The sequence below is a fragment of the Taeniopygia guttata genome, chromosome 23 (genome assembly GCF_048771995.1).
Source record: "Taeniopygia guttata chromosome 23, bTaeGut7.mat, whole genome shotgun sequence".
NCBI classification, from domain to species: domain Eukaryota; kingdom Metazoa; phylum Chordata; class Aves; order Passeriformes; family Estrildidae; genus Taeniopygia; species Taeniopygia guttata.
In genome coordinates this window covers 1,602,219-1,630,208 of record NC_133048.1, presented here as the reverse complement: position 1 = coordinate 1,630,208, position 27,990 = coordinate 1,602,219, and the positions used below count along the sequence as shown (strand labels likewise).

Genomic DNA, 27,990 nt, shown 5'->3' with positions numbered 1-27,990 from the left:
AGGCGTCAAGGGGGACAAAACCACGGGGAGACACCCCCGGAGGTGTCACGGGGGGAGTCATGGGGAGACACCCACAGGGCGAGACCCCCGGGGAGAGCCACGGGGTGTCACCCACTGGGAGACACTGGGAGAGTCACAGGAGGGGTCCCAGGGGAAACGCAGGGAGGATTGAGAAGCACAAAAGTGTCACAGAGGGTGTCTTGGCGGGGAGATGTCACACGGGGAGAGAGACACCCACAGGAGGAGATCCATGGGGAGCGACTCAGAGACCCTGCTGGAAGAGACCCGTGGGGAGACCCGTGGGAGGTTTCCGTGGGGAGATCCACGAGGAGACTTGCAAAAGCCCCTCTCCCACCCCGCATTTCCCACCCCACGGGCACAAAAGGATGGAGACAGGTGAAAGGCGAGCCCGGTGCCGGCCGTGTCCCCGCAGGGAAGTGGCCGCTGGCCCGGAGTAACCAAAGTCATCTTTATTAATTGCGGCGGTTCGTTACAATAAAAAGGGAGCCACGTGTCACGGTCACTGCACGGCGCTGGCCGGGGTGGGGCCGGGGGCCCTTCCCAGCACATCCCTAAATCCGGGGTGCAGGGGGACTGGGGTGGGAAGGGCTTTGGGGGGCTGAGTGGGTGCTGCCGTCACGGAGGTGTTTAGCACCGACGGACCCCCAGGAACGAGGGACCCCAGCGAGGCGCCCCCCGGCTGATCCCACCGCCCTGCCTGAGGGCCTGGGCGAGCTTTGGCCCCGAATTTTGGGAGCTCCCTGGCACCCACCGGCCCTGCCCTGGGGGTGGCTGGTGATGCTGCGTGGGGCTGCTGGCGCGGCAGAGTGAGGGACGAGGGTGGGGTCCTCCCCCTTCTGCCACCAAAAGGGACACGGAGGGGGACAGGAGGTTTGGAGAACGGGGTTAAGACAGGGATGAGGCAGATGCAGCCTCCTGCCCCACCTCGCTGCTCTGCCCTGGAGGGAGCTCTGCAGCCTGTTCCTGGCTCTGCACAGGGATGGGGGAGCGGGAACAGCCGCATCCCAGGGTGTCCCTTGGCCCTGAGGGGCACCAGGTACTGACAGCCCTATCCTGGGGTGTCCCATCCTGCTGGGCTCCCAGAGCTCAGGGGGAAGGGTGTCCCCCTGAGGAGGTCTCTAGCTCCACACTCAAGAGGCAGCTGCTGGCATGTCCGCGCTCCTGTCCCACCTACTGGTGCCAAGCCCAGTGTGGTCCTTGTCACTGCAGGTGGGCTCTGGGGGAGCATCTCCCACCTGCAGCAAGGCACAGGGGGGACTATTGCCTGTCCCTGGCTGGTGCCACATCGCAGAGGTGCTCCTGGACTGCAGGCTGGCAGGAGGGAAGGACGGACAGATGAGGGATGGACTGAGGGGACGGAGGGGCTGAGCGGGAAGGGGAGAAGCGCGTGGCGATGCTCCGTGCGAGGGAAGCGGGGCGGCTCGCCGTGACCGGGGGCTTCTGCTGCTCTGGCCCGTCCCACCAGGCAGGACACAGCGCTGGTCACGTATTTTCTGGTTTATTCCTTGGGTTATATTTATATATGTATATAGGGGAGGGAGCCCTGGGTCCCCACGGCACCTGAGCCGCAGGCGGGGGGAGCAGCGAGGGGACCCCTTTGTCCCCAGCACGTCCCAAAGCCTCGGCAGGGCAGGGCAGGGCAGGGCTGGGGGCTGTGGCTGGGGCTGGGGGCCCGTCCCCGCCACACTCCGGGGGATTGCACTGAGTACAGAGAGGCGGGGGGGCCTGCCTGCAGCCCCCTCCCCTCCAGCCCGGCGGGGCCGGGGGCTGAAGGTCACCTCTCCTCGGGTTGGGATGCAGGGCCGGCTGTGCAGAGGGGCTGGGGAGTGGGAAGGGGACAGAAAGCTGGGACACAGCCCCAGGGAGGGCAGAGGGAGGGAGAGCCCCGGACCCCAGGAGAGGCTGGCAGGGGCATGCGGGCAGGGGAGGGGGCAAGGGGACGGGGCAGAACCGGCTGTGCGTTCACCCGCCGCCGGATCCACGAAAGGGCTAAGATAGAAAAGAGAGAAGCTGTGAGTAGTGGGGCCAAGAGCTGCCCCAGGGTGTCCCCGCGGCCCCCATCACAGTGAGCTACGGCCGCGCCGTGCAGTCCGGGTAGAAAAGCGGAGGCTGCGGTCACAGCCGGGTCTGCGCCTCGGGGATGTAGATCTCGATGCTGTCCGCGCTCTCGGTGGCCGAGCTCTGGCGGAAGGAGGCGGCTCGCTTGGCTGCCAGGAGCCGCTTGCGGGCCTCCTGCCGCTGCCGGTCCACCGAGTCCAGGGAGCGCTCCTTCACCGGGTGCACCTTGGAGCGCGGCGGCTTCTTTGGTATCGGGGGAGGCACCTTCTTCTCCTCCTGCACGGACAACAGGGGCTTCAGGCTGGGAGCTCCCTGGAATGGGCATCCCAGAGGGCTCAAGCCATGGTGAGAGGCTCCACGGACCCCCCCACGGGTCGCAGGCAGGGCTGCACATCCCTTTATCCATCCTGTTTCAGGACCCTGACTGGCCCCTTGCTGGGGTGTATCAGTGGGAGAACAGCCCTTCTCTAGCCTCACCTTTTCCCAGCTCTGTTTTTCAAGGGTTTGCTAAAAACAGCCACCAGTGAGAGCCCAGCAGTGGTTTGGGTGCAGACATGCTTGGGGATGAGGAGGGAGGGAGAGGTGACAGGTACAAGTGCCAGTGGCAGAGCCCTGCCCTTACCTTGGGCTCCATAATCTTCCACCCATTGGCCTTGAGCTGCTGGAGCTCCCCAAACTTCATGCTGACATCCTCAATGGAGAGCTGCAGGAGGTCCCAGAAGCCAGCCAGGTCTTGGAAGGTGGGCACGGGGAATGCGTTGGGATCCTGTGGGGACAGAAGGACAGAGTGCCATCCTCATCCATCAGCGGGATGGTCACAGTGCCATCCCAGCCCCCTGTGCGGGGGGCTCTATGTCCAGCTGTCCTCCATGGTGCTCCATAGTCACTGGCTGGGAGTATGAGACATCCCCTCCCCAGCACAGCTGCCCACACTCACCATGTTCTGCTGGCAGAGGCGGTAGAACTGCTGCACCTTCTGGGACATGAGGAGCTGGGCACTGCCCACCGCGCTCCGGATCTTCTCCAGGACTGGGGAGGAGAGCAAACAGTCACAGGCAGCTCAGGCACCTCCGACACATCGTGTCTCTCCTCTCCTTCCCATCCCTCTAGCCCCAGAGGTTTTCCCGGTGGTCCTTGCCCTCACCCAACCTCTGTAGCCTTGGCAGGGGAGATGTTCCAAGGTGGGAGCACTGCAGGACACTGTGCCCCGCCCATCTCTGCAGGATCCCCAGCCCCTCTCTCTGCTCTGACACCCCACCCGACTCACTCTCCTCGGGCAGGTCATAGTCCTCCGCCTCCCTCTCCATCTGCTGGCACCAGCCCTCCATCTTCTCCACCTCTGCCTGCAGCAGTTTGATGAACCACTCGCCGTCGCGGTGGCACGGGGAGGCGCGGCCGGAGTCGGGGAGGCTGCGGGAGCCCCGCTCGATCCAGGAGTCCCTGCGGGGCACCTCCACCGTGTCGTACTGCAGCTGGTAATCCTCGCGGTACGCCCACTGCCCCTGCGTGTGCACCGTCTTGTACACGGCGTACTGCCGGCCCGACTCGGGCTCCGAGGAGTGCCGCTGGAAGGGCCGCCCGAACTGCAGCGCTTTGTCCTCGGTGGCCACGGCCAGGCCAGAGAAACCCTCGAGCTCCAGGTCCGCCTGCACGCCCGCGGTCACGCTGTTGGAGCGCTTGAAGCGCGCTCGCCTGCGGGGACAAAGAGAGCGTGGGGACACTCGTGGGGACACCCATGGGGACACTCATGGGGACACTCGTGGGGACACTCGTGGGGACACTCATGGGGACACTTGTGGGGACACTCATGGGGACACTCGTGGGGACACTCATGGGGACACTCGTGGGGACACTCGTGGGGACACTCGTGGGGACACTCATGGGGACACTCCACACAATCAGCAGGGATTGTTCTGTCCCCTCCACCAGCTACCGCAGTGGCAGGGGCAGGGTGAGGGCCACCCACGGGTAGGATGGAGCTGGGGATGCCAGGGTGGATCCCGGAGCATTCAGGGCTACAGGCGCAAGCCTGAGCAGCTGCGATCTGCCAGTCCCTCATCTCCTCTGCTCTCAGCCTGTTTCCATGGCTACCAGCGCTGGACCAGGGATGGAGAGGAGCACCAGGCTGCACGGGCACAATGCCAGAGCTCCCCTCCCGCAGGCCATGCAGGCTCTGGCACACCTGGCGTTCCCGGCCCGGCCAAAATGTCGTGGTTAGCTACAGAAATGCCCAAAGGTTCACCTGCACCTGGTGTGGGCTCAAAGCTAAGGGCTGAGCCCAGCAGAGCAGACCCAGCACAGGGCAGGAATAGGGCAGCCCCTTCCCTGGGCAGCAGAGAGGACAAAGGAAAGGCCAAATCCTGCTCCAGGTGGGGGCAGCTAGCCTGGGATGGGGATGGTGCTGAGCTCTGGGGTTTCAGCCAGAGGGGAGAGGGAAAAGATGCTGTGAGGTGGGGGTGCTGTGCAGAGCTCAGGAAGCCCCCAGGAACCCAATGCCTCAGTGCAGAGAGCGTGGCAGGTCTCAGCCCAGTCCAGCCATGTGGTACCTTTTGTCCTCCTCCACCTGCACCCCGATGGAGTGGAACTCCCTCTGGCTCCGGCTCTCCGTATCCGAGTCAGAGACGGCCTCAACCTGCCAAGGGGCAGAGGGAGAGAGCTGGAGGGCAGCCCCAAAAGGCAGCGTGGTGGCTCAGCACGGCCCACACCGCTCGGGCAGCCCGCAGGGAGGAGCGGAGCCCACCTGCACGCCGATGGAGGGACGCCACTTGCGCTGCCGAGCCAAGCTCCGCAGCTCCTCCCGGCCTGGGATGGCCTTGATGATGAGCGTGGAGGGTTTGGGAGCGGCACGGGGCTGCACCGGGGGCAGGTCGAGGGCCACGGCCGTCACCTTGGAGCTCTCCAGGCTCTCGGCCGAGTTGCAGCGGGCCGCGGCATCTTTGGACCAGGCGGGGCTGCGGGCGACCTCGCTGGGCAGGTAACTCTCGTGGGTGGACTCGGTGCTGCTCTGCGCCGTGACGGAGATGAGAGGTTTGGCTTTGGTTCCTGGAGGGATGGGAGGTGGAGCTTTTCTGTAACTGAAGGCTGTTGTGGGAGAGGCGCAGGATGAAAAGGTACGTGAAAACACAGACACTTGCTCATTTCCCGCCACGAACAGGGGCCCCGGGGAATGCTGCCCATCTCCTCCCACAGCACAGGGATCATGGCCCCACAGGATTTGCCCCTCAGCTGGGTTAGATATGGGCTGGAGTTCAGCGGGGCTGTCTGATCAGTTTTTGGGATTGGAAAACACCCCGGACCCACGCTGGCCACATTGCTGCAGCACCCAGCAAGGGGCAGAGATGAGGCAGAAGGGGAGAGAAGGAGGGGATGGCAAATGTGTACTGGGGACACAGAGCAGCCCCCTGACTGGGACTGGGTGACAAGCAGGATGCTCACACGCTGTCCTGGGCCCCGTAGGGGTCAAGGGCCATGAGGAAGGCAGCAGCAGCCCTTGGCAGGTGCCCAGGTGAGCAGACAGGGAGATGTGGGGTTCCCTCACGCGGCCAAGCCCTCGCCACCCCCCAGGACTCACAAGTGCTGGGCTTCAGGATGCTGCTGGTGATGGGCGGCCCAGGGGGGGCCGACATGGAGAAGAGTGAGAGACAGTCGTCGTCCTGGGAGCAGCCAGCCTGGATGGCCCGCAGGTAGCTGTGGCTCCGCATGCGGAAGCAGCCGGGCAGGTCCAGCGCCTCCACGGCCTGCGACTCCACCTCGCCGAAAACCGACTCACAGACGGCCTCAAACTGGTGGTTGAGCTCGTCGTTGATCTAGGGAGAGCGGTGGGTGAGGCTGAGGCAGGGCAAGGGATGCTCAGAGCGACATCCATCCCATCCCTGCCCCAGCCTGCCCTGTGGGACCGGTGCCACAGAACGTACCTGGCCGGTGGTGAAGGAGCGGCCGTAGCTCTGTCCCCGCGGGAGCATTCGCGGTGGCGTGCAGCAGCTGGGACAGTTACAGATATATGAATCAGAATAGTGCCTACTTGCAAACCTAATGAGAGACAGTGGGAATAGAAGGGATCGCACCAAAAGCAACACATTCCAGCAGAGCATTCGGAAACGCAGCCGCAGCGATAGCCCCGCTGGCCACTGCTGCTGTCCCCACTCCTGACTGCCCCCAAAACTGTCACCTACTGGGACTGGAGCACGTCTCAGCCACCCCCCTTTGAACACAACTCTTCTCCCCACGGTCTGCATGTGGCTGCAGCAGCAGGTCCCCTCCCGAAAGCCCAGCATAGCCATGTCCCCCCCAGTGCCCTGACACTCAGCAGGGACAGCGCTCGGTGCTGCTGGCTGGGGACAGTGCTGTGAGCAGGGACAGTGCTGTGAGTGGGGACAGTGCTGTGAGCAGGGACAGTGCTGTGAGAGGGGACAATGCCATGAGCAGGGACAGTGCTGTGAGTGGGGACAGTGCTGTGAGTGGGGACAGTGCTGTGAGCAGGGACAGTGCTGTGAGTGGGGACAGTGCTGTGAGTGGGGACAATGCCATGAGCAGGGACATGCCACTTGTCCCCAGCCCATGGCCCTGCTGCTGCCTGCAGAGCTGGGACGGGGTGGGGAGGCAGCAGCCCTTACTTGGTCCTGGCCTGGTCGGCGCTGGAGGAGCGGCGGTAGCTGTCTCGCCGTGTGGCCGCCCTGGGCAGCACCTTGGCGCTGATGTCCGAGTCGGCGCTGTCCTCGTCACCCATGGCCTTGATGTAGCTGCCACTGCGCATCCGCCGGCACGGGATCTCCCCGTCCTTGCCCGCTGGGTACCCGCTCCACTCGTCCTGCGGCACCTGGAGCAGGAGGCAAGCGTGGGAGGACGTGGTGGCCGGGGTCCCACAGGTGGGATGAAGAGCTGAGCCATGTGCCAGCCCAAACCCAGCCCAAATCCAGCATGTGTGCCCTGCCCTCCCCATGCACACCAGAGCTGCAGGGACAGACCCTGGGGGCTCTGACCCTTTTGGAAAGCCCCAAAATGCAGGAGAGCAGATCCCTCCTAACAGCCACAGCTCCCCATTCCCACAATGTGGGGTGGCACAGCAGCTCCCACCTCACGGCCCCCCTGGCAGGAGCGTCTGGGCCACATCCCACCCATGCCAGCGCGGCGCCCGCCTGACGTATGGGGCACCAGTTCCACCACGTGCTGCTGACGCCAGCACCACGGGGCCCTTGTAGGGCAGTGGCAGGGGGATGGTGTCCCCTGGGGCTCACGGCTGGGGCGGTGGGGCCGGCAGCCTGCCCTGATGCCCCCACTGCCAGCGGAGACAGGCCCCGGCCACCCCCACCCCAGCCAGCACAGCATTGCTGCTCCCTGTCTCCTTCCCCCAGGAAAGGGAGAGAAGAGTTAATTAGCTTTTAATTGGAAGGGGGGTGACCTAGAAGGGAGCCTGGTGATGAGGCAGGCAGTGGCACCCAGCCAGGCTCACAGGCAGGATAAAAGCAGTGAGAAGGGAGCAGGCACAGGGCTACGGGTGGCCCTGAGCTGACAGAGCTGGTCTGACCCCAAATGCAGCGCAGGGCAGGAGGCAGCAGATGGGCTTCGAGGAGACATCGGGGACTGGCACAGGACCGTGGGAATGGGGCACAGGCACTGGGGACACGGAGCAGAGCTGGAGCATCCCCACAGCACCCCAGGCTGCTGGGTGGAGGGTCCTGGCTCGCCCCACAGCACAGCCAGCCCCAGTTCCCACACCCTGCCCAGCCCCTCACCTGCAGGTACTGGTACGCTCGGTCTTTGGCCTTTGCTTCCTGAAGCATCAAGGTCTTCTCGGTGCCGCCGGCGCTGGGATAGGCTTCACGGGCCTGGCTGACGGTCATGGTGTGCCAGGCACTCCTCTTGAGCGTCTGGCCATCCAGAGACATGGACATGCCGGCACAGGCCAGGCATTTTCCTTCCCCGCCGCCCTTTAGACTCTTCAAGGTCAAGTCTCTGAAGGCACTTTCGGGAGCGTCCACGCAGTACTGGGTGCCCTGGTCGGCGGCGTGCCGGCCGGACACCATGTAGCTGCTGTCGCTGTCCAGGTTGTCGTCGGAGCTCCACCAGCCCAACATCTTGGACCGGTGCCGGGAGTCCACCTTACGGTCCTTGCTCTTGCTGCGCTTGCCGTGGCGGGACTGGTGGTGGTGGTGGTGATGGTGGTGGTGGTGGTGGTGGTGGTAGCCGTCCCCGCGGCCGTCCATCTTGGCGCCGTTGTAGTCCCGCTTGGCCGGCGCCTCCAGGGAGTGGGACTTGGCGAAGAGCTTCTGGACGGAGTGGACGAGGTGGCGGATGCGGCTGGGGCTCTCGCTGCGGGGCTCGGCGCCGCCGGCCCGGGGGTACTGCAGCGTGTGGAAGCCGTCGTGGTGCAGCGGCAGCTGCTTCTCAAACTGGTCCAGCAGCGTGGGGGGCAGGCGGTTGATCTTGCTGGCAGGGTGGGCGGTCGCCATGCATTCGTCGCAGGAGTCGTAGGGCTGCTGCGCGTGATGCATCCTCGGGAAGGTGCTGCTGGCGCTGGCGGAGGGCGGCTCGCTCAGGGGCCCGCCCGGGCACTCGCTGGCCGCGCCGGGGCTCCGCGCCGGGCAGTAGGGATGCTCCAGGGAACACGGCTCGCTGGGGCTGAGCAGGATGTAGTCGGCGGGATGCTCGCAGTCCTCGGGGATGCAGCGGCAGCGGTGGCCGGAGGAGGGCTGTGTCTGGCTACGCTCCCCATGGTAGCCTTTCATCATCTCAGCACCCACCCCATAGCCTCGGCATCTTGCCGGGATGCCCCTGCGGGCTCATCTGTGGGGACAGGGACAAGAACAGCGTCAAGATCCCCTCTGCACCCCCACAACCAGCAGAACATTGGAGGCTACCTCACAGGAACCAGCTGAGAAGGGTGGGAAGCTTCCAGGGAAAGATTCAGCCCTGTGAAGTGCCAGAATCCTGGCATTCCACCTGGTGACAGGAGCACAGTGCCCAGGCCGGGCACCTGGGGTTACCCCCAGTTCAGGTGCTCAAAGGGGGCAGTGGGAAGCAGAAGGTGCCGCCAGCAGCGATGCAGGCAGCAAGGCCTGCAGATGGCAAGGGAGGACATGCTGCCATCAGCAGATCCTTGTTTTCTTCTCCAACACCAAATATTATGAAGTGTTTCTCCATTAGAAAGTGGCTCTGGCTGAGTTTTTCAGCCGCCGCGATTCACAGCGCCGCTAATGAGCTGCCGCGGGGCGCGGGGGGGCCAAGCTCTGATGTCTCCATCCAGCCCCACATGGAGCTGTGCATGGAGACCCACGAGCCAGGGCTCTGCAAGCCCTCTGGGTGGGGAGCCAGGAGCAGAGGTGGCTGTGCTGTGTGAGGGGCAGCCCCAGGGAGAAGCAGAGGATGGACGGCGTTGAGCCAGACTGAGCCGCCTGCACCCATGGAGGTTTGTGTGCCTTACAGTCCCTCAAAGGCTCTGTCTTTGGTTGGACTGTAAATAAGGAAATTACTTATTCTCCAGAGTATCTCGGCTAATTAACAGGCATCGTTAACGCTCTTGTTGTCATATTTGGGCAGGGTGCTGCAGGCAGCACATCTCCCAGACTGGCTGCAGGGAAAGGTGACCGTGGGGTGTTCCCTGTGGCACGTGGGGATTTGACCATGGAGACTGGAAATGAGGGACACTGGGAGGGCCAGGGCTGGTGGGAGGGGGTTGTGCCCCTGAGAAGCCCTGGAGGGAAGAGGGGGCTGGGGGTCCCCAAGGAATGTGGGGTGGGCAGCAATGGCGTTTTAGCCCTGTGCAGCAGACAGGGCCCTGAGAACACATCTGCCCTAAGCCACCACCACCTTCCTTCGAGGCTGGATATCTCCATCCTGCGCCGCTCCCCATCCTCAGATCCCGCTCCTGCTCTAACAAGGCTCCCTAATTGCTGAACGGAAGATGCAGCTGGTACAGACGGTGCCTCTGCCCTCCTGAGACAGCTGCTGCGAGGAGCGGGAGCAGCAGCGTGGGATGGAGCTGCCTCCCTGGCCTGGGATCGAGCAGCAGGATGGAAGGACAGACAGACAAACAGGCTCCCAGCCCAGCTCTGCCTCCGCGGGCTGAGCTATCATCTCCTGCTCGGGGAGGGAAGCTGATCCAAATATTGCTGCCGCGGCGGCAAGAAGGAGTCAAAATATCTGCGGAGCCTGTCAGCACGAGCCCGCCGGGCTTTTGTGCTCGGCAGGTGCAGGAATTCAACAGAGCCCAAACCGCGGGCGAGGCAGCGCCGCAGCTCCCCCGCACCTGTGGAGCGCCGGCAGCGGGTGGGGACAAGCCGTGCTGGAGGATCCATGTCCCAGCTCACCAAGGTGGCACAGGAGTCTACAGTCTGCCCAAGGAGCAGCCAGGCTCCTTGAGGGCAACCTCGGGTGGAGAAGGGGTTGGGAGTGACCCTGTGGGGCTCAGCACAAGGCCTGCAGCGCAGGGTCTCCGTTCCCACTCACCAGCAGTGCAGAGGATGAGAGAGACCCCTGAGCCCACTCCTCTCCCCCATCCCAGGTGGGCAGTGTGGGCAGGTTGGCACAGGGGACTGGGGCAGCTGGCCAGAGCGTGGCTGATGGGCAGATGGCCGAGAGCTGGAGCTGTGTCCCTCCAAAAGCCAATCCACGGAGCAGCCCTTGGGATGGAGGATTTGTGCCACCAAAGCACAGATTTAAGTCAAGGGGGAAAAACCCAGCCCAGCTGAATTTTGTGCCATTTAACACCAGGGTAATTACCACCAGTGGGAACCTACCGCCCACACAATTATGTGCTAGGATAAACTGGAAGAGCATAATTACCATTACAAATAACTCACTCCTCGCCTTTATTGCATCCAGCGCCAGGAGAAACTCCCACCAGTGGCTCCTCACCACCACCTCCCTCTGATGTCTCTCCCCATGGCGAGGGTCAGCACAGGGAGGAGAGGGGCTCATAGTCTCTGGTGCTCCAGGCCATCCTGAAATTCAGCCTCCTGCTTAATTTCCCATGTGAGCACTTGGCAGAGGCAGCTCCACTTCCCAGCAGCTGCCCCAGGAGATCCCTGCCTTGGAGGCAGCACTGTGCTGAGGCCCAGGGCTACAGGGATCCAGGGCAGACCCAGCAGGAGCCTCAGCTTCCCTGGGACCCCACAGTACCCAGGATCCTCCCATCTTTCCTCCAGCTCCAGGAACAGCAGCAGGGAGGTGAGAGGACATCAAAACCCCATCACAGTGTCTGGGTCTGGCAAAGCGCCCTGACACAGGGCAAGACTGGGTTTTCCAACACTTCCAGGTCTAACCTCAAGAGCTGGGGTTGATGGCCCTGCACTCAGGGGTTCCTGGCCCCCTGCCCTTCCCCAGCAGCCCCACCATGGATAACCCATGCTGGGGTCCCAGTGAAGCCTGCTGGTGGCACTCACCGCCCGGCGCTCAGGGGGATGCTGTCCTCATGGCCTCGCCAGCAGCAGCTCCTCCACGCTGGGAATCCCTGGGGCAGCAGGCTCTGGGGGAGCAACAGGATGGGGATAAAGCCAGAGCAAGGGTGTTCCCCCCAAAAACCAGCTTGAGCCACCTCCATGTGTATTTTTTATCAGCCCGGCCTTCCATCTTCTCCTGAGGCCACCCCACACCAGCACAGCAACGGGGACAGCTCCGCACGGCCACGGCCACGTGTTTCACCCAGTTCAGCCCCAAAACCATCCCCAGTGCCATCCTGTTATGCAATCCCTGCCAGCGGGTGCCAGACCGGCCCAGCGGGCACCTCGCCATCGACTTTCATTCGCTCCGGATCCGGCCGCTCTCTCCCTCCACAAATCCTCCTCCCGCCACCTCCCCTTCCCAGCGCCACCAAAGGCACTTTTTTTCCAGCTTCCAACCCGGGAGAGGTGCGAGCTCGGCCCGTTCTGCTCTGCAAATTAATGCGAGGTTCTGCCAGCTCGGGTCCTGCTGGGGACCTTTATGGCTTGGGATGAAAGCGGGAGAGAACAAACACGCAGCGTGAGCGCCCGGCACCGCGCGCGAGCTGGAGCCAGGGGGAAAAAATAAAATAAAGTGGTTTTCCCACTTAGGGGCTGAACAAATTTGATCTACGGTCGTCGGAAAAAAATAAATATGGAATTCAGCCAGGTCGTTTCCACCGTGCTTTTAATCTATTTACTCTTTCTCTACTCATTGTAAGCGAGAAGGATTGTGGAAAGCAAACATTTTATTTTATTACTAATTGCTCTGTTATTTTATGAGGCTGAATTAGTAAAATTTACTCAGTCTGGAGGAAAAAAAGAGGGGTTTAGTAAGAGATCACCTAATTTAGCAGAGAAAGGGGAAAGGGAAAGTGTAAAGGTGAAGAAAAGGAAAGGAATAGGAAAGGAAAGGGGTAAAAAAAGAGATGAAAATGAAAGAGAAAAGGGGAAGGGGAAAAAGGAAAAGGGAAAGAGGATAAGGGAAAGAGGAAAACAGTGTGAGCAGGATGTAAAGATCACAGAAAATACACTGGCTGCAATCAGGAAATCAAAACCAATTACTGATAATAAAAGAAAGCAGAGCAGCTGCAGGCAGGCACTGCCTGCAGAGGGCTGTGAGGGGCAGGATCCAACCGGGCACCGCTGGAAAAAAGGGATGAGGCAAGATTTTTTAAAAGTCATAAAAGATGAACACAAGCTGAGGATTTGCAAATATGAGTGGAGCAGGAAGTGTTTACTGAGGCCACTGAGAAGACCGCAGCAGCCAGCACAGCTGGCTGGGACCCCAACAGGGCTGGGGGACTCTAGCACCCAAAAAAATTCTGGAGGGCCCTGACACCCCGACATAACCGGGGGGCTGTGGCACCCTGAGGCTGGGGACATCTCTCCTGGCTCAGCCCTGCCCTGATACATCCCTTCTCCCTGAGCATGGGCGCGTCCCAGGCACAACCCCAAATCCGCGGTGCCCAGGGCTCCAGGGCAGTGTGACCGCCCCGCTCCACGTCCAGGAGGCTGAGGACGGGATGTTCGACGGGCCGGGCACCTTATTAAGCACATGATTAATTTTGGCACCAGCCCCAGCTGCCTGACAGCTCCTTCTCCAGGGCTGGGAGAGCGAGCGCGAGAGGTGCTGCCTCTGCTGATGCAGCGGTTGGTGGGATGAAAAATCCTGCAATGCAGCACTGCTTCTTAATGAGCCATTTGTCTTTGAGTCTTCTTCACTCATTACCATGCCGGGAGAGGGATGGGAGTTGCCCCACGTCCCCATCTGAGCAATTACTCCTGGAGCAGAGCGAGGAAATACGGCCACGACGCGTCCGGCTGCCAGGGATCCCGGCACGGCCGCCAGCGCTGGGACTTCCCACCACAGCACCGCTGACTCTGGCTGCTGCCACCACGGGGGAGCAGGAACCCCTCCCTGAACAGCACACACAGCCCAGGACCACCCAGCCAGGCCCCAGACCTGCTGCTCTGGGGGCCAGAGCCGTGCTGCTGTGCTGGGTGTGGAAAGGAGCCAAGGCAAAGGCAGCGGAGAAAGGATTCTGGCACTCCATCCCTGCAAAGCCCAAATCAGGTCTTGGGGGAAGAGCCACATCTTCAAAAGCCATTTAGGATGGGGAACATCTGGGCCTGGCAGGCAGATCCCAGGAGGTGGCTGAGAAGGAAAGAGGTGGCACAGGGGAAGCGCCACGGCAGCACCCCTGGGTAGGTGCAGGCAGAGGCAGGGCTGGCAGGGGTGAGAAGCCAGAAGCCCCATGGCACCTCCACCCCCTGGGCCCCACAGCAGTGCTCATCCTGCCCACAGGAGCCAGGACACGGGGCATGGACTGCCAGAGGTGGGACCCCACAGCCAGAGTGTCAGGAGCACAGCCAGCTGAGTTGTGGGACCACTATGGAGGGACCCCCAGGCCAGGCAGGGCTGCAGGGACCCCAGCCCATGCCAGCTGGAGCAGGGATTGTGGGCACTGAGGCGCACGGATGAGCACCCATCACCGGTGATGCCCACAGACAGCTCCCCTGCCATGGACACCCTCACATCTGCCCGCAGTGCCCGGGGCCAGCAGCAGACAGCGCTCCTCTGGTGCCTCCAGGCTTGGTGGGGAAGGGGGACACGCAGGTGACACCAAGGAGAGACCACAGCCTGCTCTTCACCTGCAGTGAAGGGAGGGACAAGCAGGGACACACATCCCCCTGTGCTGTGCTCACCCTGGGGGTTCTGCCCACATTCCCACGGGCATCCAGCCACCAGCGGTGCCCCAGGTGGGCAGTGGGCTCCAGCATCTCCCAGGAGTTAGATCTGCCTGGCCCAGCTGGCAGCGGTGCTGGATGAACCCCACTTCCCCATTACCCCCATTTTCCCCTCCCACCCTCACGGAGCCACCAGCCAGGCCAGGCTGCCGAGGTTTAAAGAGCCACTTACTCCCCGGCCATGCCGTGTAATGACTTAAGCCAGGGATCACTCCAAAGCCTCTTTGGCGAGCTCAGGGCAGCACAGCCTTAGCGCTGAGCGTGGCAGCAGTGACAGCTCTGGCCATCTCCTGCCCATTTCTTCCCAGCCCCTGGGCGGGCTGACCCTTCCATGCCCAGCTTGGCTCCCGCTGAGCCCCCAGCAGGCTGGCACTGCCATCCCTGCTCTGCTCCTGCCCGCTGCTCCCGGGCTCTCACCTGTCACCAGCGTTGCTCCTCATCCTGCTTTCCCTGCCAGCACGAGGCACTCTCCACTCCAACCCCAAATTTCACCAATCCCAACCGGTTCCCTTCACGGCACCACCCCCTGCCATGGGGCCGCGGGGCCGGAGTTTCCAGGAGCAGCGAGGAAGCAGAGCCTCGGTCCCTGTGGCAGCAGGGATGCTCCAGGCCATCGCCCCATTCCCAGGCTGCATCCCCTGGGGCCAGGGCTGGGATGAGCACAGCGAGCCCCGAGGCGTGGCACAGCCCAGCGTGCCGGCAGAGGACCCAAACTGCTGCTTTAATGGATGGGCTTAATTTGCAAAGCTGATGAAAACCTAAATATTTAAATACATAATTCTGCACAATGCTCTTAGCGTGGGGACAGAGCACGGGGAGCGGGGGCACAGCTGGTGAGTGAGGACACGGTAGGCATGAGGGATGCTCTGGTGGGACCACCTGGATCACCTGGGCCAAGAGCACCTCCATCACAATTTGGGGACATGCACATCCTTGTCCCCAAAGCCAGCAGCACCTACAGAATGGGTGCCATGGGGAGCTCTGCTGCTGGCACTAGAGACCTGCTCCACCACCCAGAAGTGTCCCAGAGAGAAATGTGGGGAAAAGGGAGCGTGGTCCAAGCCAGGGAGCTGTGAAGGGCTGCGGGATGAGCCCCCATGGAGATTACACCACTGATATTCCTGCTACAACAGCTTAGAGATAAGAGAGATTTGCCGGATTTACCAGCAATACAAATTGAATATTTAATTTTAGCTGCAGGGGAGGAGCGGGGGCTCATCCCAGGGGTGCACGGAGGTGTGCAGGTGGTGGGCCCAGAGAGATGCTTCCAGCTCTTGGGGGAAAACTGGTGTGAGAACCATCCCCACAAGCCAGAGGGGCTGGGCATTGTCATGGCAGTGGGACTGGGCACCCTCTGCCCAACCTGCCCCTAATCCCACCAGCCCCTCACGGCTGCCAACAGCACGGCACAGCCCCTGCCAGCACGTGGAGCTCCTGCAGGATCACCCTTGGGTGAACCACATGTGTGGGCCCAGCACCAGCTCTGGGGGGCTCAGGAGGGGTCCTGGCCCCACACGCTGCCCCTGGGCCAGCCCTGAGCCAGTGCGTGGCTGCTTTGCTCTGCTCCCCTCTGCCCTGAGCAGGATGTGCCAGCGAGGCTGTGCCTGGCTGAGGGTGTCCCTGGGTGAGGCCGTTTGCCACCCAGGGCAGGGACTTTGCAGGGAGGGAGACAGATCTGAGCATCCTGTGGGATGGGATGGAGAAACACCCAAGGAGACCCAGCCACCCTCTACCAAGCCAGAGCAGGGGCAGAGGACAGGCAGCAGCAGCCCCCTGCCAGCTGTGAGAGCAGGGCTGTCCCCAGGGCCAGCACAGGGTCCCCACGGTGCCACCGAGCCGGGTGCCCACCCTGGCTCACCACTCCACGGCCGGCGTGCGGTGCTGGCGCGGGTGCCAGCGCGGGCCGGGCTGGGGGAGGACGGCAGAAGATGAATGAGGGAGTCGGGAGGCTAATGGCATTGTCTGGAAAGTAGGTCGTGTGCTGAGCAAAAAGATATTTATATCAAAGCTCGTTCCCCCGCAGAAGCTCCCGAGCCGGGTACAGGCAGCACCACGAGCCCGTGGCCGTGCTCTGCACCCCCGTGACACCCGCGTGGCACTCTCATGGCACTCCACACCCCCACGGCACCCCCTGCCCGGCTCAGGGGTGGCAGTGCTGGAGGTGAAGTCATCCTGATGGAATGGGAGCCACGGCAGCTTTGCCTTTTTCTGACCTGGCTGCGGGCACTGGGCACTGAACAGCACCGAGTTATTTTTATTTTAATGCAACCTTTGCCAAGGTGCCGTGGGCACTCCTCAGATGGGCACAGTCAGCCCAGGATGGCCACGGAGGGTCCTGCCCAGCCCAGCCTCAGGCCAGCTGCACCACCCTGGCCTCTCCCAGCACCTGGCTCTGCCCATGCTCTCACATCCTACATCACCCCTGACCTGAGCTTCGGCCAGGTCTCAGCCTTGTTGCAAAACACTGCCACCTCCTTTCCTGCTGTGAGACCTGTGCTGCAGGATCTCTCACCCCTCCAGCCTTCCCAGAAAAGCCAAGAAATCACCCCAGAGAGCCCAGATGGCGTCAAGTGGTTTTGTCCCCTCTGGGGGTGCTGCCCCAGCTGTGGACACGACCTGGCAGCAGCCGTGGGGCCATCCAGCGCTGCTCTCCTGTGCCCGTCCCCATCCCCATCCCACACCTGGCAGCAGCCGTGGGGCCATCCAGCCCTGCTCTCCCCATGCCACACCTGGCAGCCTGCGATCCAGCACGGCAGCAGGTTCATTTCCCATAATAGCTGTGTCGGCTGAATTTACAGCCTCGCTCCGAGTTATTAATAATAATGGCCTCACTCTTAAGTAGGGCTTTTCATCTGCCTCAGAGCCCTTTCCAGAGGACGTCTGCAGCATTATCACCATTTTATTCTCGTTCCAGTGGGCACAAGAGTGAGATGGAGAAGGGGCAGCTGATCCGTGGTGCGGGTCCTGTGGGATGCCCGGCCACGAGACCCCCAGGGATGCTGGAATGCCAGGGGCCTGTCGGGATGCAGCCACAGCCCCGAGGCTCCTGCCAGCCGTGCCGTGGTGATTTACACCAGCAGCCAGCCCGGGCCCTGCCGCACGGATAAATCCACTTCAGGCAGCGATAAACCAGCGTCACCACATCGGTAATCCGCAGCGCTGCCACCGCCGTGAGGAATCCAGGGGCAACGCACATGTGCCGATAAATCCCGGGCTTGTCTCAGCAGGGAGGTCCCTGGGGTGGAAATCCCCGCTGGAGCCGTGGCTGGAGGGGTGGGTGCCAGCAAGGGAGACCCTGGGGATGGATCCAGCACATGGGACTGGCAGCGGCCACGTGGGACCGGGGACATCCCCGAAACGCCCCCACTCCGTGTCCCCCCGTGATGCCCACCCACCCCGGGCAGCTCCGGTGTCTCCCTGCCGTGTGCCACAGCGGGGCTCGATGGGCAGATTTATTCCCCTGTAAGAGAGCTTTGATCTGAAGTTATTTTTTGTTTACTAGCAACAAGGTATTGTAAATACATCTTTGCCGATAATTATAGAGTCTGGGCGCACACCTTAATCTCCATAAAATATCAGACGCTACAATTTGCCTGATTTAATGAGATTGGAGGCTGATAAGCCGCTGAGCTAAGCTGTAAACTTTGGGGGGGAGGAGGGAAATGATTGCAAATGTGCTAAACCGCCTTCGTCCTCCTCCTCCTCCTGCTGCTGCCACGTGCTCAGCCCGGGAGCGTGTGCCCAGCCCCGTAGCCCCCTGCCCAGCTCCCGGGGTGTGCCCGGGCTGTGCCGCAGCAGCTTCACGCAGGGATGGGCATTTAGGGCAAAAGGAGCTTTTTATACAATTTACCTCATTAAAACTCCAAGAGCTGAGCGCGGTACCGGGCTGTGGCCGGGGGCTCTGCCTCGGAACGCTCTGCTCCCCGTGGGCCCCGTGCCTTGCCAGGGGGCAGCCAGCACAGCCCCGGTGCCAGGCAGGGTCCGTGTGCCAGCTGAGGTGTGAGGAGAGGGTCCCCACGGGGCACGGGGACACGGCTGGGCTGCACGGGCAGGTCAGGATGGACGTTGCCCATATGTGTCCATGTGGGTCCAGCTGTGTCCAGATGTGTCCAGGCACACACAGCTCCACCTGGCACCTCTGGCCAGAGCTGTGCGTGCCTGGACACATCTGGACACAGCTGGACCCACATGACCCAAGGCCACCATGGCACGTGTACGGCCGTGCCCTCGCCACGTCCCTCCGCAGACTCGGGGGTTTGTGCACTGCCCGGTGCCCGGGGTGGGGATCCCCTCGTGCAGGGATGGGGGCCCTGCCTGGAAAGCAGGATGCTCCTCCTGGTAACGAGCAGCCCCGTTTCCACAGCAACCTTAAAGGCCCACAGGTACCGCCTCACCAGCCGACCGGCTGTGGCATTTTTGGGGGACACTCAGCCCGTCCCCCTGCCCAGCACCCTGGCCTCAAACAACAGCACCTCATCCCCTCAGCCAGCAGCCCCCAGCCCATCTCCTCCAGGTACCAGCTGGGCTCACCCACAGCCCCCTCCCTTCACTGAGACCCCCAAAGGGTGCAGACCCCCTGCACCAAGAGAGACAGGACCCCCCCAAAACACCCCTGTGCCCACCCCGACATCACGAGGAGCCGGTGCTGACCTACAAATGTCAGGCTGACAGGTTAATTACTTTCCCTCTTCCTCTGGCCGCTATCAGATGGAATCAGACGTCACCTGAGACTGTTAATTGGCCTAATTATTCCAGTTTCAGATTTTAAATAATTAGTTACTGTTGACTCCAGCCTGACTTCCGTGATTTTCTATAAAAAGGTCAAATGGTTCCTGGATCCCAAAACCCAAGAGATGGAGTGGAGGGGCTGCAGCAGAGGCCAAGGACACCGAGACCCCTGGGCTGGCTGGGGACACTGGGGACAGTGTGGTTCCCACCAGTGCCTTGTGCTCACACTGGAACTGGCAGGACAGGGACATCACCTGCCTCAATGGCAACAGAGGGAAACCAGGAGAGGGAGGGGGTGTGGAAGCCCCGGGTGAAGGGTGGGGGGTGGGAGGGAGCCCCTTCCTCCATCCCTCCCTCCCCCAGCATGGTGACAGCTGCCCCAGACTGAGCTCCCTGCCCAGGCTGAGCCACAGGAACCCCCCCGGCAGAGCCCAGGTCCCTCTGGGCACCTCCTCCCTCCTGGTTTGACTTCCCAAGGCTGAAATCTCAGCCCAGGGTTTTCAGCAGCTGTGATTTTCCCCCAGGGTTTTCCTGTGGGCACTGGGCAGTGGGCACACGGGCATCACTTGCCCTGCAAAGGGTGATGGTGGCCAAAGCAACACCTCGTGCCCACGGGCTCCCTGTCACCTGCCCAGGGCATTGCAGAGAGGGACACCTGGGCAGAGGGACAAGCAGAGCCAGCTCATCCCCAGGCTCATTCCCTCAGGAACACCACGCTTTCTCCCAGCCTCATCCCCGCTATTAATAGCCTTCACTAGCCTCCTCGGGAGCCATTTGCATATTTGATTGCAACTCCGGGGCGGGGCAGGGCCCTTCAATCAGCCGCTCCCGCAGTCTCATTTGCATGGGTTGACATTTTGTTCTGGGAGCGGTGACACCGGCACTGCGGTTGGGGACACGGTTCTGGGGGGCCGAGGTGAGCACGGTGTCACCAACCCGGGCACTTCTCATCGGCCCAGCCGTGCCTGCCCGGGAGCACCGAGCAGGGCCGGCAGTCCCTCCCTGCCTGTCCCAAACCCGTCTGGGAGTGACGGAGCCACGGTGGCCCATGTCCCCACATGCCCTGCCCCGCTCTCAGCCCGGCTCACAACAGCCCGGCCCTGTCCGACCTGCCCGGCGGGACGATCAGAAGGAGGGAAGGCTGTGCCCATCCCGGCGGGCAGGGCGTGGGGTGACGGGCACAGCCGTGGGGTGACGGGCACACAGCTCTGAGCGCTTTCCCGTCCCACCGGCTCTGTCTGGAGCTGCCGCACATCAAAGGTTATGGGCAGGGCAAGACGTCCGCGGGGAAGTGGGGGGACCCCGAGCCCCAGACAGAGCACCCGTGGGCACCCCCGGGGGGAGAGAGGGGCGGGAACCGCCGCCGGTTCGTTCTGCGGGGCCGGGGGATCAGCACCGCGGACAGCGCCCGCCGCCAGCGCCACCATGGCCAGCGCCACCACCGCTGTCACTATGGCCAGCGCCACCACGGCCAGCGTCACCATGGCCAGTGCCACCACCGCTGTCACTATGGCCACCACTGCCACTGCCGGGGCACCACCGCCACCGTGGCCGCCACTAGAAACTCCCACCACGATAAACTCCCACCAGGAGCATCACTGCCACAGCCACCACTGCCACCACCACGGCCACACTACCGGCAGTGTCACCACAGTGCCCAACAACACATGCCACTGGTGGCCGTCCTGCGGCCCCGCCACCAGCCCCGGTGGCAGCCCCAGGCCAGGGATGTGCCAGACAGCGGCAGGAGGATCTGGGCGGCTCCAGGGCCCGGGCAGGCACAGCCAGGAGCTGCGTCCCAGGACGCTCTCGCTTCCCTCGGGCTCTTGGCATCACTTGGCAGGAAAAAACAAAGCAGGGTGAGGCGTGGGATCAAGCCTCAGGATGACAGGGATCGGGAGAGGGCTCTTCTGCTTTCCTCCCTCCTGCCTCAGTTTCCCCTCCAAGAAAGCACAGTGGAGATACAGGTTTGTGTCACGGAGAGAGGCAGGGTGATGGGGGAATCCACAGAGAGGTACAGAGGGACCCAACTGCCACTGTGACTGTGCCAAGGAGTGAACTGAAGGCAGGCAGGGCTCGAAGCACAGATGTCGGCACCGGCTGTGCCGCTCCCCGGCAGCGGGGCCGTCTGGCAGGCAGGGCTGGGGCTCCCCGGCCCATCCACAGACCGACACACAGACACACAGACACACAGACACACAGACACACAGAGGAGACCCTCTCCCTCGCTTACACAGAGCTGCAGCCCTGCCCTGCTCCCCACACCCCCAGTGAACAGCCCCCACTCAGCACATCCCCTCCCCCAGAGCTCCCAGCCCCCAGCCCCAGCACACACCCCCAGCAGCACACACACAGCCCCCAGCAGCACACACAGCCCCCAGCCCCAGCACACACACCCCCCAGCAGCACACACAGCCCCCAGCCCCAGCACACACAGCCCCCAGCCCCAGCACACACACCCCCCAGCCCCAGCACACACAGCCCCCAGCCCCAGCACACACCCCCCAGCAGCACACACAGCCCCCAGCCCCAGCACACACAGCCCCCAGCCCCAGCACACACAGCCCCCAGCCCCAGCACACACCCCCAGCAGCACACACAGCCCCCAGCCCCAGCACACACAGCCCCCAGCCCCAGCACACACCCCCAGCAGCACACACAGCCCCCAGCCCCAGCACACACAGCCCCCAGCAGCACACACAGCCCCCAGCCCCAGCACACAGCCCCCAGCCCCAGCACACACCCCCAGCAGCACACACACCCCCCAGCAGCACACACAGCCCCCAGCAGCACACACACCCCCCAGCCCCAGCACACAGCCCCCAGCCCCAGCACACACCCCCCAGAAGCACACACAGCCCCCAGCAGCACACACACCCCCCAGCCCCAGCACACACCCCACAGCAGCACACACAGCCCCCAGCCCCAGCACACACAGCCCCCAGCAGCACACACACCCCCCAGCCCCAGCACACACAGCCCCCAGCAGCACACACAGCCCCCAGCAGCACACACAGCCCCCAGCCCCAGCACACACAGCCCCAGCCCAGCTCCGCAGGGAACAGGAGCAGACACCTCGGGGCTGGGATCTCCCCATCCCGGTCGGACGAGCTTCCCGACTGTGCCGAGGCTCGTCTGAGCCGGGGCCGGGGAGCCACAGGCTGCACAGCGAGGAGAGAACGTGGCTGCCAGAGAGGAGGATTTGGCCAGGAAAGGGTCAGTGCTGTGGGCTGCCCGGGGGCTCCTCTCTGCCCGGGCCGGGGGAGCTCGCTGAGCTGGCACAGCTGGGCACAAAGCCGAGCTCTGCCAGGACTGGGGCTCTGCAGGGCACGGAGCCCCCTGCACACAGCCAGGCCCTCTCCCCTCCCACCCACCGCCCCACTCACCCGCCGCCGCTGCTAAGCCATGAAGTTGCCGGCCTGGGCTCGGCAGGAGTGGGAGGATGGATTCCCTCTGATCCTGCGAATTCCCCGCGGGCTGCCCATGCCGCGGCCAGGCCGGAGGCGTCCCCGGGGTCACGGCCACCCGCGGCAGCGCAGCGGGTGCCGACACCGACACCGGCACCGACACCGACACCGACACCGGCACCGGCACCGGCACCTTGCAGCCGGCGAGAGGCGGTGGCGGAGCCGTCGCCCCCGCGCGCTGGGGACACACCCACGCGCGCTCCCCGGCGCGCTCGGCCACCCCCGCGCACCGACACGCACCCCCGGCAAGGGGCTGCCCACGCCCGCAGCGCCGCACGCCCACGCACGGCCCCGCACGGCCAGGCGGACACACAGCCAGCCCCGCAGGCCGGCGGGTGGATGGACAGACGGCTCTGTGCACACAGACGGACACACGGACGGACACAGTGATGGACAGACTGATGGACAGACACTGAGCCCTGCACACACAGACGGACACACGGACAGACACACTGATGGACAGACACCCGGCTCTGCACACACAGGCGGACACACGGACGGACACAGTGATGGATGGACAGACACTGAGCCCTGCACACCCAGACGGACACACTGATGGACGGACACCCGGCTCTGCACACACAGACGGACACACGGACGGACACACTGATGGACGGACACCCGGCTCTGCACACACAGATGGACACACGGACGGACACACTGATGGACGGACACCCGGCTCTGCACACACAGACAGACACACAGATGGACACACTGATGGATGGACAGACACGAAGCCATGGACACACAGATGGACAGACACACAGCCCCACACGCTGATGGATGGACAGGACCCTGCACATCCTGACGGACACACAGCCCCACACACTGATGGATGGACAGACACAGAGCCATGGACACCCAGACGGACACACAGCCCCACACACTGATGGACGGACAGACACAGAGCCATGGACACCCAGACAGACACACAGCCCCACACACTGATGGATGGACAGGACCCTTCACACCCAGATGGACACACAGCCCCACACGCTGACGGATGGACAGACACAGAGCCATGGACATCCAGATGGACACACAGCCCCACACGCTGACGGATGGACAGACACAGAGCCCTGCACACCCAGCTGGAGACTCGGCAGTTCTGCATCGCTGCACCTGGACGATTACACGGCCACGTGCACCTGGCTGCTCCCACTCACAGCGTCCCACGTGCCCCACCCCCACACACTCCTGTGCACCCCACAGCACCCGAGGGCTGCCCTCACCCCCACCAGCTCCCCACACACACCTGCTGGAGGGGAACCATGTGTTCCCCTACCATGGAGCTGTCCCCACCCTGAGAGGGCCCAGGGGGGCCTGAGGCAGATGGGTGTCATGACACAAAACATGAAACCCGAGGCCATCCCTCAGCTCAGCTGCACAGAGGGCAGACCTGGGGTGCATCATCCACCACGGGGTCTCACCCCAACCCCACAGCCACTTCCAAGGCATACAGTGTTTCCCCAGTACCAACCAGTTCACCATTCCCAAACAAGTGCCCCAGCACCCGCTGTGCCACCACAGCGCCTGCATCCCTTTGGGAAGATGAGAGGTTCCCCGGGAATGGGAAATCAGCAGGTCCTGTCACAACGGGACTCGATACCTTCAGCTTTTGTAGTCCTCTCACTCCAACGCAGCACCCCCACATGCCCACAGACAGGCTGTTCTCCCCCTTCCCTCTGCCCACCAAAAACTTCAGCTGATTCCCAGCCCAAACAGCTCCCGATCCTCCTGCAGGAGAGGGCCGGGCAGGCAGCGAGGCCCCATCACCACCCGCTGCCTGGAGCTGCCAATTTAAGGCCAAGCAGGCTCCTGGTGAAACACTGAGCTCTGGCAACCACGCCACAAACATCTGCTCTTCCAACGGCATCGTGATTCACAGGCCATTAATTGGGGCATGGCAGCGCTGGGAACTGTTTGCATCCCCTGGCTCTGCTCAGAGCCACAACTCGCTGCCGACAAGGTCTGGGGGCCGCAGACAGAGCCAAGCCTGGCAAGGCAGTGGCCGCAGTGGAGCCGCACCGGGAGCGGCCGTGGGGCACACGGGGCACGGTGCCCAGCTCCCACACCGGCTGCACGGGCACCGGGAGCACTGCACAACAATCCCAGGGAAAGCAGCAGCAGCGGTGCCCACCCATGGGCATCCCCTGGGGCACCCTGCCTCTCTGACGGGGTGGGTTGGCAGGGGCTGGGGGTGTTCTTCAAGTTGCTGTCACTGAATATCAGCGTGTTTCCACAGGGTGTCCCAGCTCTGAGCCGCTCGTTCCCAGGGGTGCTGCCCTCAAGGGGAGCCACACAGCCCACTCTGCTCGGGCAGCACCAAACAAAGGCTGTGGGGAGCCTCCAACAACAGCCAAGAGGAATCTGAATTCAGAAGCTGATTAGAAACCATGTCATGGCTTCTTCCTGCTCCAGCATTTGGGGAGGAGTGAGCTGGGGGGCGACGTGGAAAATCTAATTAAGATTGAGGGTAGGTTGCAGAGGCAGTGACACAGGTGCTGCAGGAGCACAGCTGCTTGTGGGAGGGGGACACCGGGTGCTGCAGCACCCCTGGCCCTGCAGAGATGGGGAAGGTACAAATTAATTCTCCTTAATCCGATGGGTGCTTGCTCTGCTGCCACATGCTGTGGCAGCTGACAGGGAGCAGCCCTGGCTCCTTACAGCTCAGCTTTTGGACCTGTGGTGGCCAGGCCCTCTCTGTCCCCTGCTAGTGACACCACACAGCCTTGGGAATGAGCAGCTGAGCAGGACAGGGTGAGCAGAAGGGGCTCAATCCTGGTTTGGAGGAGGTGAGTGTGGAGCGCTGAGCTGTCTGCCCTGTCCACGGCTTTCCAGGTGCCCCCCCGTGCTGCTGCTCACAGAGGGAGACAGCCACCACAGGGCCACTGAGATGGCCACCATCTGCAGCCCACTTCACCAGAGCAGGTTCACACCTGGCCCATGGGGATGGCAAAGCCCAGAGGCCAGGCTGAAGGGGCACTGCCCAGGGTCTGCAGCACCAGCACCACTCCACATCCCCCTCCCCTTGCCCTCCGCAGACCTGCCCTGCCCTGTGCCACCTGCATCACAGGGATGTGCTCCCGCTGCGAGGAGCTGCCACCCTACAGCCAGGGCATCCCCTGGGGCATGTCCAACCTCAGCCCCCGGCCCCCCAGCCCCCCACCCGCCCCGTGAGTCCCCCTCTGCTGGCACCTCTCGCCTGCTATTCTTGGCTCTCCAGCGCTGCGCTCTCCCGGCAATGGCACCGTATATTACTATTATTGCTGCCTGCCAACGTCTTGAAGCAGGCAGCCAGGATGGTGATGGGGCTTCCACACCCCTGGTGACCTGTCATTCGGTCCCTGCTGGGCTCTGGTCTTCAACAGGCTATTTCAGGAAATCCAATTTGATGGCCAGAAGGAGCACAAGCCACACATTCAGCCCCTGTGCTGGATCCAGGCTCCTCCTGTTTCTGCTCAGATCCAGATTTTAGCTTCGCCCGTGTTGGCAATAAGGGCCAAGAGTCACCTTTGGCTCCAGATCCAAATTTCTGGCTGGGTGGGATCCAGGGTTTCGGCTCAGCTTGCTGGAGAGATTCGAGCGTCTGCAAAACCTGGATCTGGAGCCCCAGCCCCCACCGCAGCAGCTCCACCTGGGCATGAGACCCCAGCACGGGGCCTGATGGTGCCTTTGGGGGTGGGCAGAGCTGGGGAGACCCACACCAGCACAGCCACCAGCTGCCCACACAGGCTCTGCATCCCACAGCTCCTGGCACAGCTCTGAGCTACTGATGGGGGGGCTGAAGGAAGGGCCCCCCCAAACACCCCAGTCTGGGCTTCCCAGCACCCTCCACTCTTCTCATGTCTTGCCCAAGCTGCTGGGAGCCAGCAGGAGGACTGAGAGGGCTGGGGGCTGCTCCTCCAAGCCCACGTGGCACAAGCCTTGGCACTCAGGAGGGAGATTTGGGCACCAAGCTCAGCACCATCTCACCCAGGCTTGGCAGGGGGACAGCACGGTTTTGTCACCCCGTTCCCCAGAGCTGGGATGCCTGGATCTGGTCCTTGTGCCCTGGCTCAGTGGGGTAACAACACCCAGGGCAGCCCCAAACTTGGCTCACATCAACAGCTCCCCACGTCAGTGCTCCCACCACCCCCCCAGCCAAAAGGGGCCCCTCCAGGCTCAGATGTTCCACGGTCACTTTGATGGCTATTTTTGCATTCCCAGCCCTGCCAGCACTGTAATAATGCTTGAAAGGGCTGACAGGCTCCTTGCAGCCATGCCCATCTCCCATGGCCTTCCCTCTGCTCCATCCCTGCACAGAGAGTCCTCAAGGGCTGGGAGCCATGGATGCATTCGGGGGAACAGTGGGAGCACAGGGATGACAAACTGAGCAAAACCAAACATTACATCCATTTCCTAAAGGAGAATCTGCACTGCTGAGCGGCTCCTGCTGCAATTTACACCAAGGAAGGCTGTCTGCTCCCAGCCTGGATTCCCACAGGGATAACCAACACCTACAAGCCGGGCTTTGTCCCCTCTTCCTGGCCAGGTGACAGGCGGGGATCGGCTGTGGGCGGTGCAGCCCTGGACCCCTCGAGGGAGGTGACATGCGGGGCTGGATGTCACAGGACGGAGAGAGACCAGCAGGTCCCAGCACCAACTTGCTCTGCAGGTTTGGCACAGGACGGAGGGACCAGACCGACCCCTCCAAGAAAACCCAAGAGTCTGGAGGAAGGAAGGCAGCAGCAAGAGGAAGCACCTAGACAGGGACTCCAAAGCTCTGCTTGTCTGTCAGGCTGGCTTTGGACCATGGCGCCTGGATGCGCTGTGATGGGCACAGCTCAGCCCCTTCCCCACGCCAGCTCCCGGCACCCGGCCGGGCACGGTCCTCACCGCCCCCGGGAAGGATGGGAGGGGGATCCCACCGGGTGGGGAGGGGTCCTGGGCCTGCCCCATCCCTCCGCAGCGAGAGAACGCAGGATGGCTGGCGTCGCCATCCGGGAGAGGCTGGAGGAGCTGCGGGCTGTGCCTCGGGCAGCAGGAGATGGGGATGCCCGCCGGCACCCCTTCTCTGCCACCCACCGGGGAATCCTGGCGGAGATGAGCGCCATGGTACCGGTGAGACGCCCCCGGCCATCCCCCCTCCTCCATCTCCTCGCTTCAGCCGCGGACACCCGCTCGGCGGGGCTGGATGGGTCCGCAGGTGACACGTCCCGTTCCCGCGGGGCTGCGCACCGGCTCCGCTGCTGAGAGCCCCCTCCGCACCGACCCCCGGCACCGCTTCCCCCACCCCCGCCGGGCACCGCGGATCTCGGGGACCGGCCCCGACTCTGCTCCGGGTACCCCCGGCACCGGGCCCGCCCCCGCCGCTCTTACCCCGCTGCCGCCTCCTACATCCTCCGGCGGCTCCCGGGCGGTTCCCCGACGGCCCCGCGCGGCCGCCCCCGGCCCGGCTGCTCCCGGCCCGGTTCGGTTGGGCTCGGCTGGTCCCGGCTCGGCCCGGGCCGGCGCCCCGCGGGCGGCAGCATGCGAGTGGCGGCGGCCCCGCAGTGCAGCGCGGGCGG

General features: G+C 63.3%; 1 protein-coding gene across 4 annotated transcripts; it reads right to left on the bottom strand.

Moving 5' to 3' along the window:
* Window positions 1-397: 397 nt before the first annotated feature.
* Window positions 398-27,942, bottom strand: DLGAP3 (DLG associated protein 3). 4 transcript variants are annotated; one of them, XM_030290302.4, is made up of 12 exons: window positions 27,803-27,942; window positions 11,460-11,542; window positions 7,812-8,862; window positions 6,693-6,895; window positions 5,994-6,108; window positions 5,651-5,885; window positions 4,820-5,160; window positions 4,626-4,711; window positions 3,347-3,771; window positions 3,017-3,108; window positions 2,702-2,845; window positions 398-2,355 (listed from the first exon to the last, which is right to left on the bottom strand). In XM_030290302.4, the coding sequence occupies exons 3-12, from the start codon at window positions 8,805-8,807 to the stop codon at window positions 2,137-2,139; spliced, it is 2,856 nt and encodes a 951-aa protein (XP_030146162.3). In that variant the 5' UTR covers window positions 8,808-8,862; window positions 11,460-11,542; window positions 27,803-27,942; the 3' UTR covers window positions 398-2,136. The 4 variants fall into 4 exon arrangements, with proteins under 4 accessions (XP_030146162.3, XP_072774025.1, XP_030146163.3 ...); XM_072917924.1 differs by having other exon boundaries at window positions 5,994-6,060; XM_030290303.4 differs by lacking the exon at window positions 27,803-27,942 and adding an exon at window positions 22,361-22,596.
* Window positions 27,943-27,990: the final 48 nt, after the last annotated feature.

Bases quoted from the DNA above. Each gene is read 5' to 3' on its own strand.
- DLGAP3 (XM_030290302.4), bottom strand. From the start codon at position 8,807: ATGATGAAAGGCTACCATGGGGAGCGTAGCCAGACACAGCCCTCCTCC. The intron at 4,712-4,819 runs GTGGGCTCCGCT...GCCCCTTGGCAG, and splicing joins GTCCCTCCATCGGCGTGCAG to GTTGAGGCCGTCTCTGACTC. The intron at 2,846-3,016 runs GTGAGTGTGGGC...CTGTCCCCACAG, and splicing joins GCCTCTGCCAGCAGAACATG to GATCCCAACGCATTCCCCGT.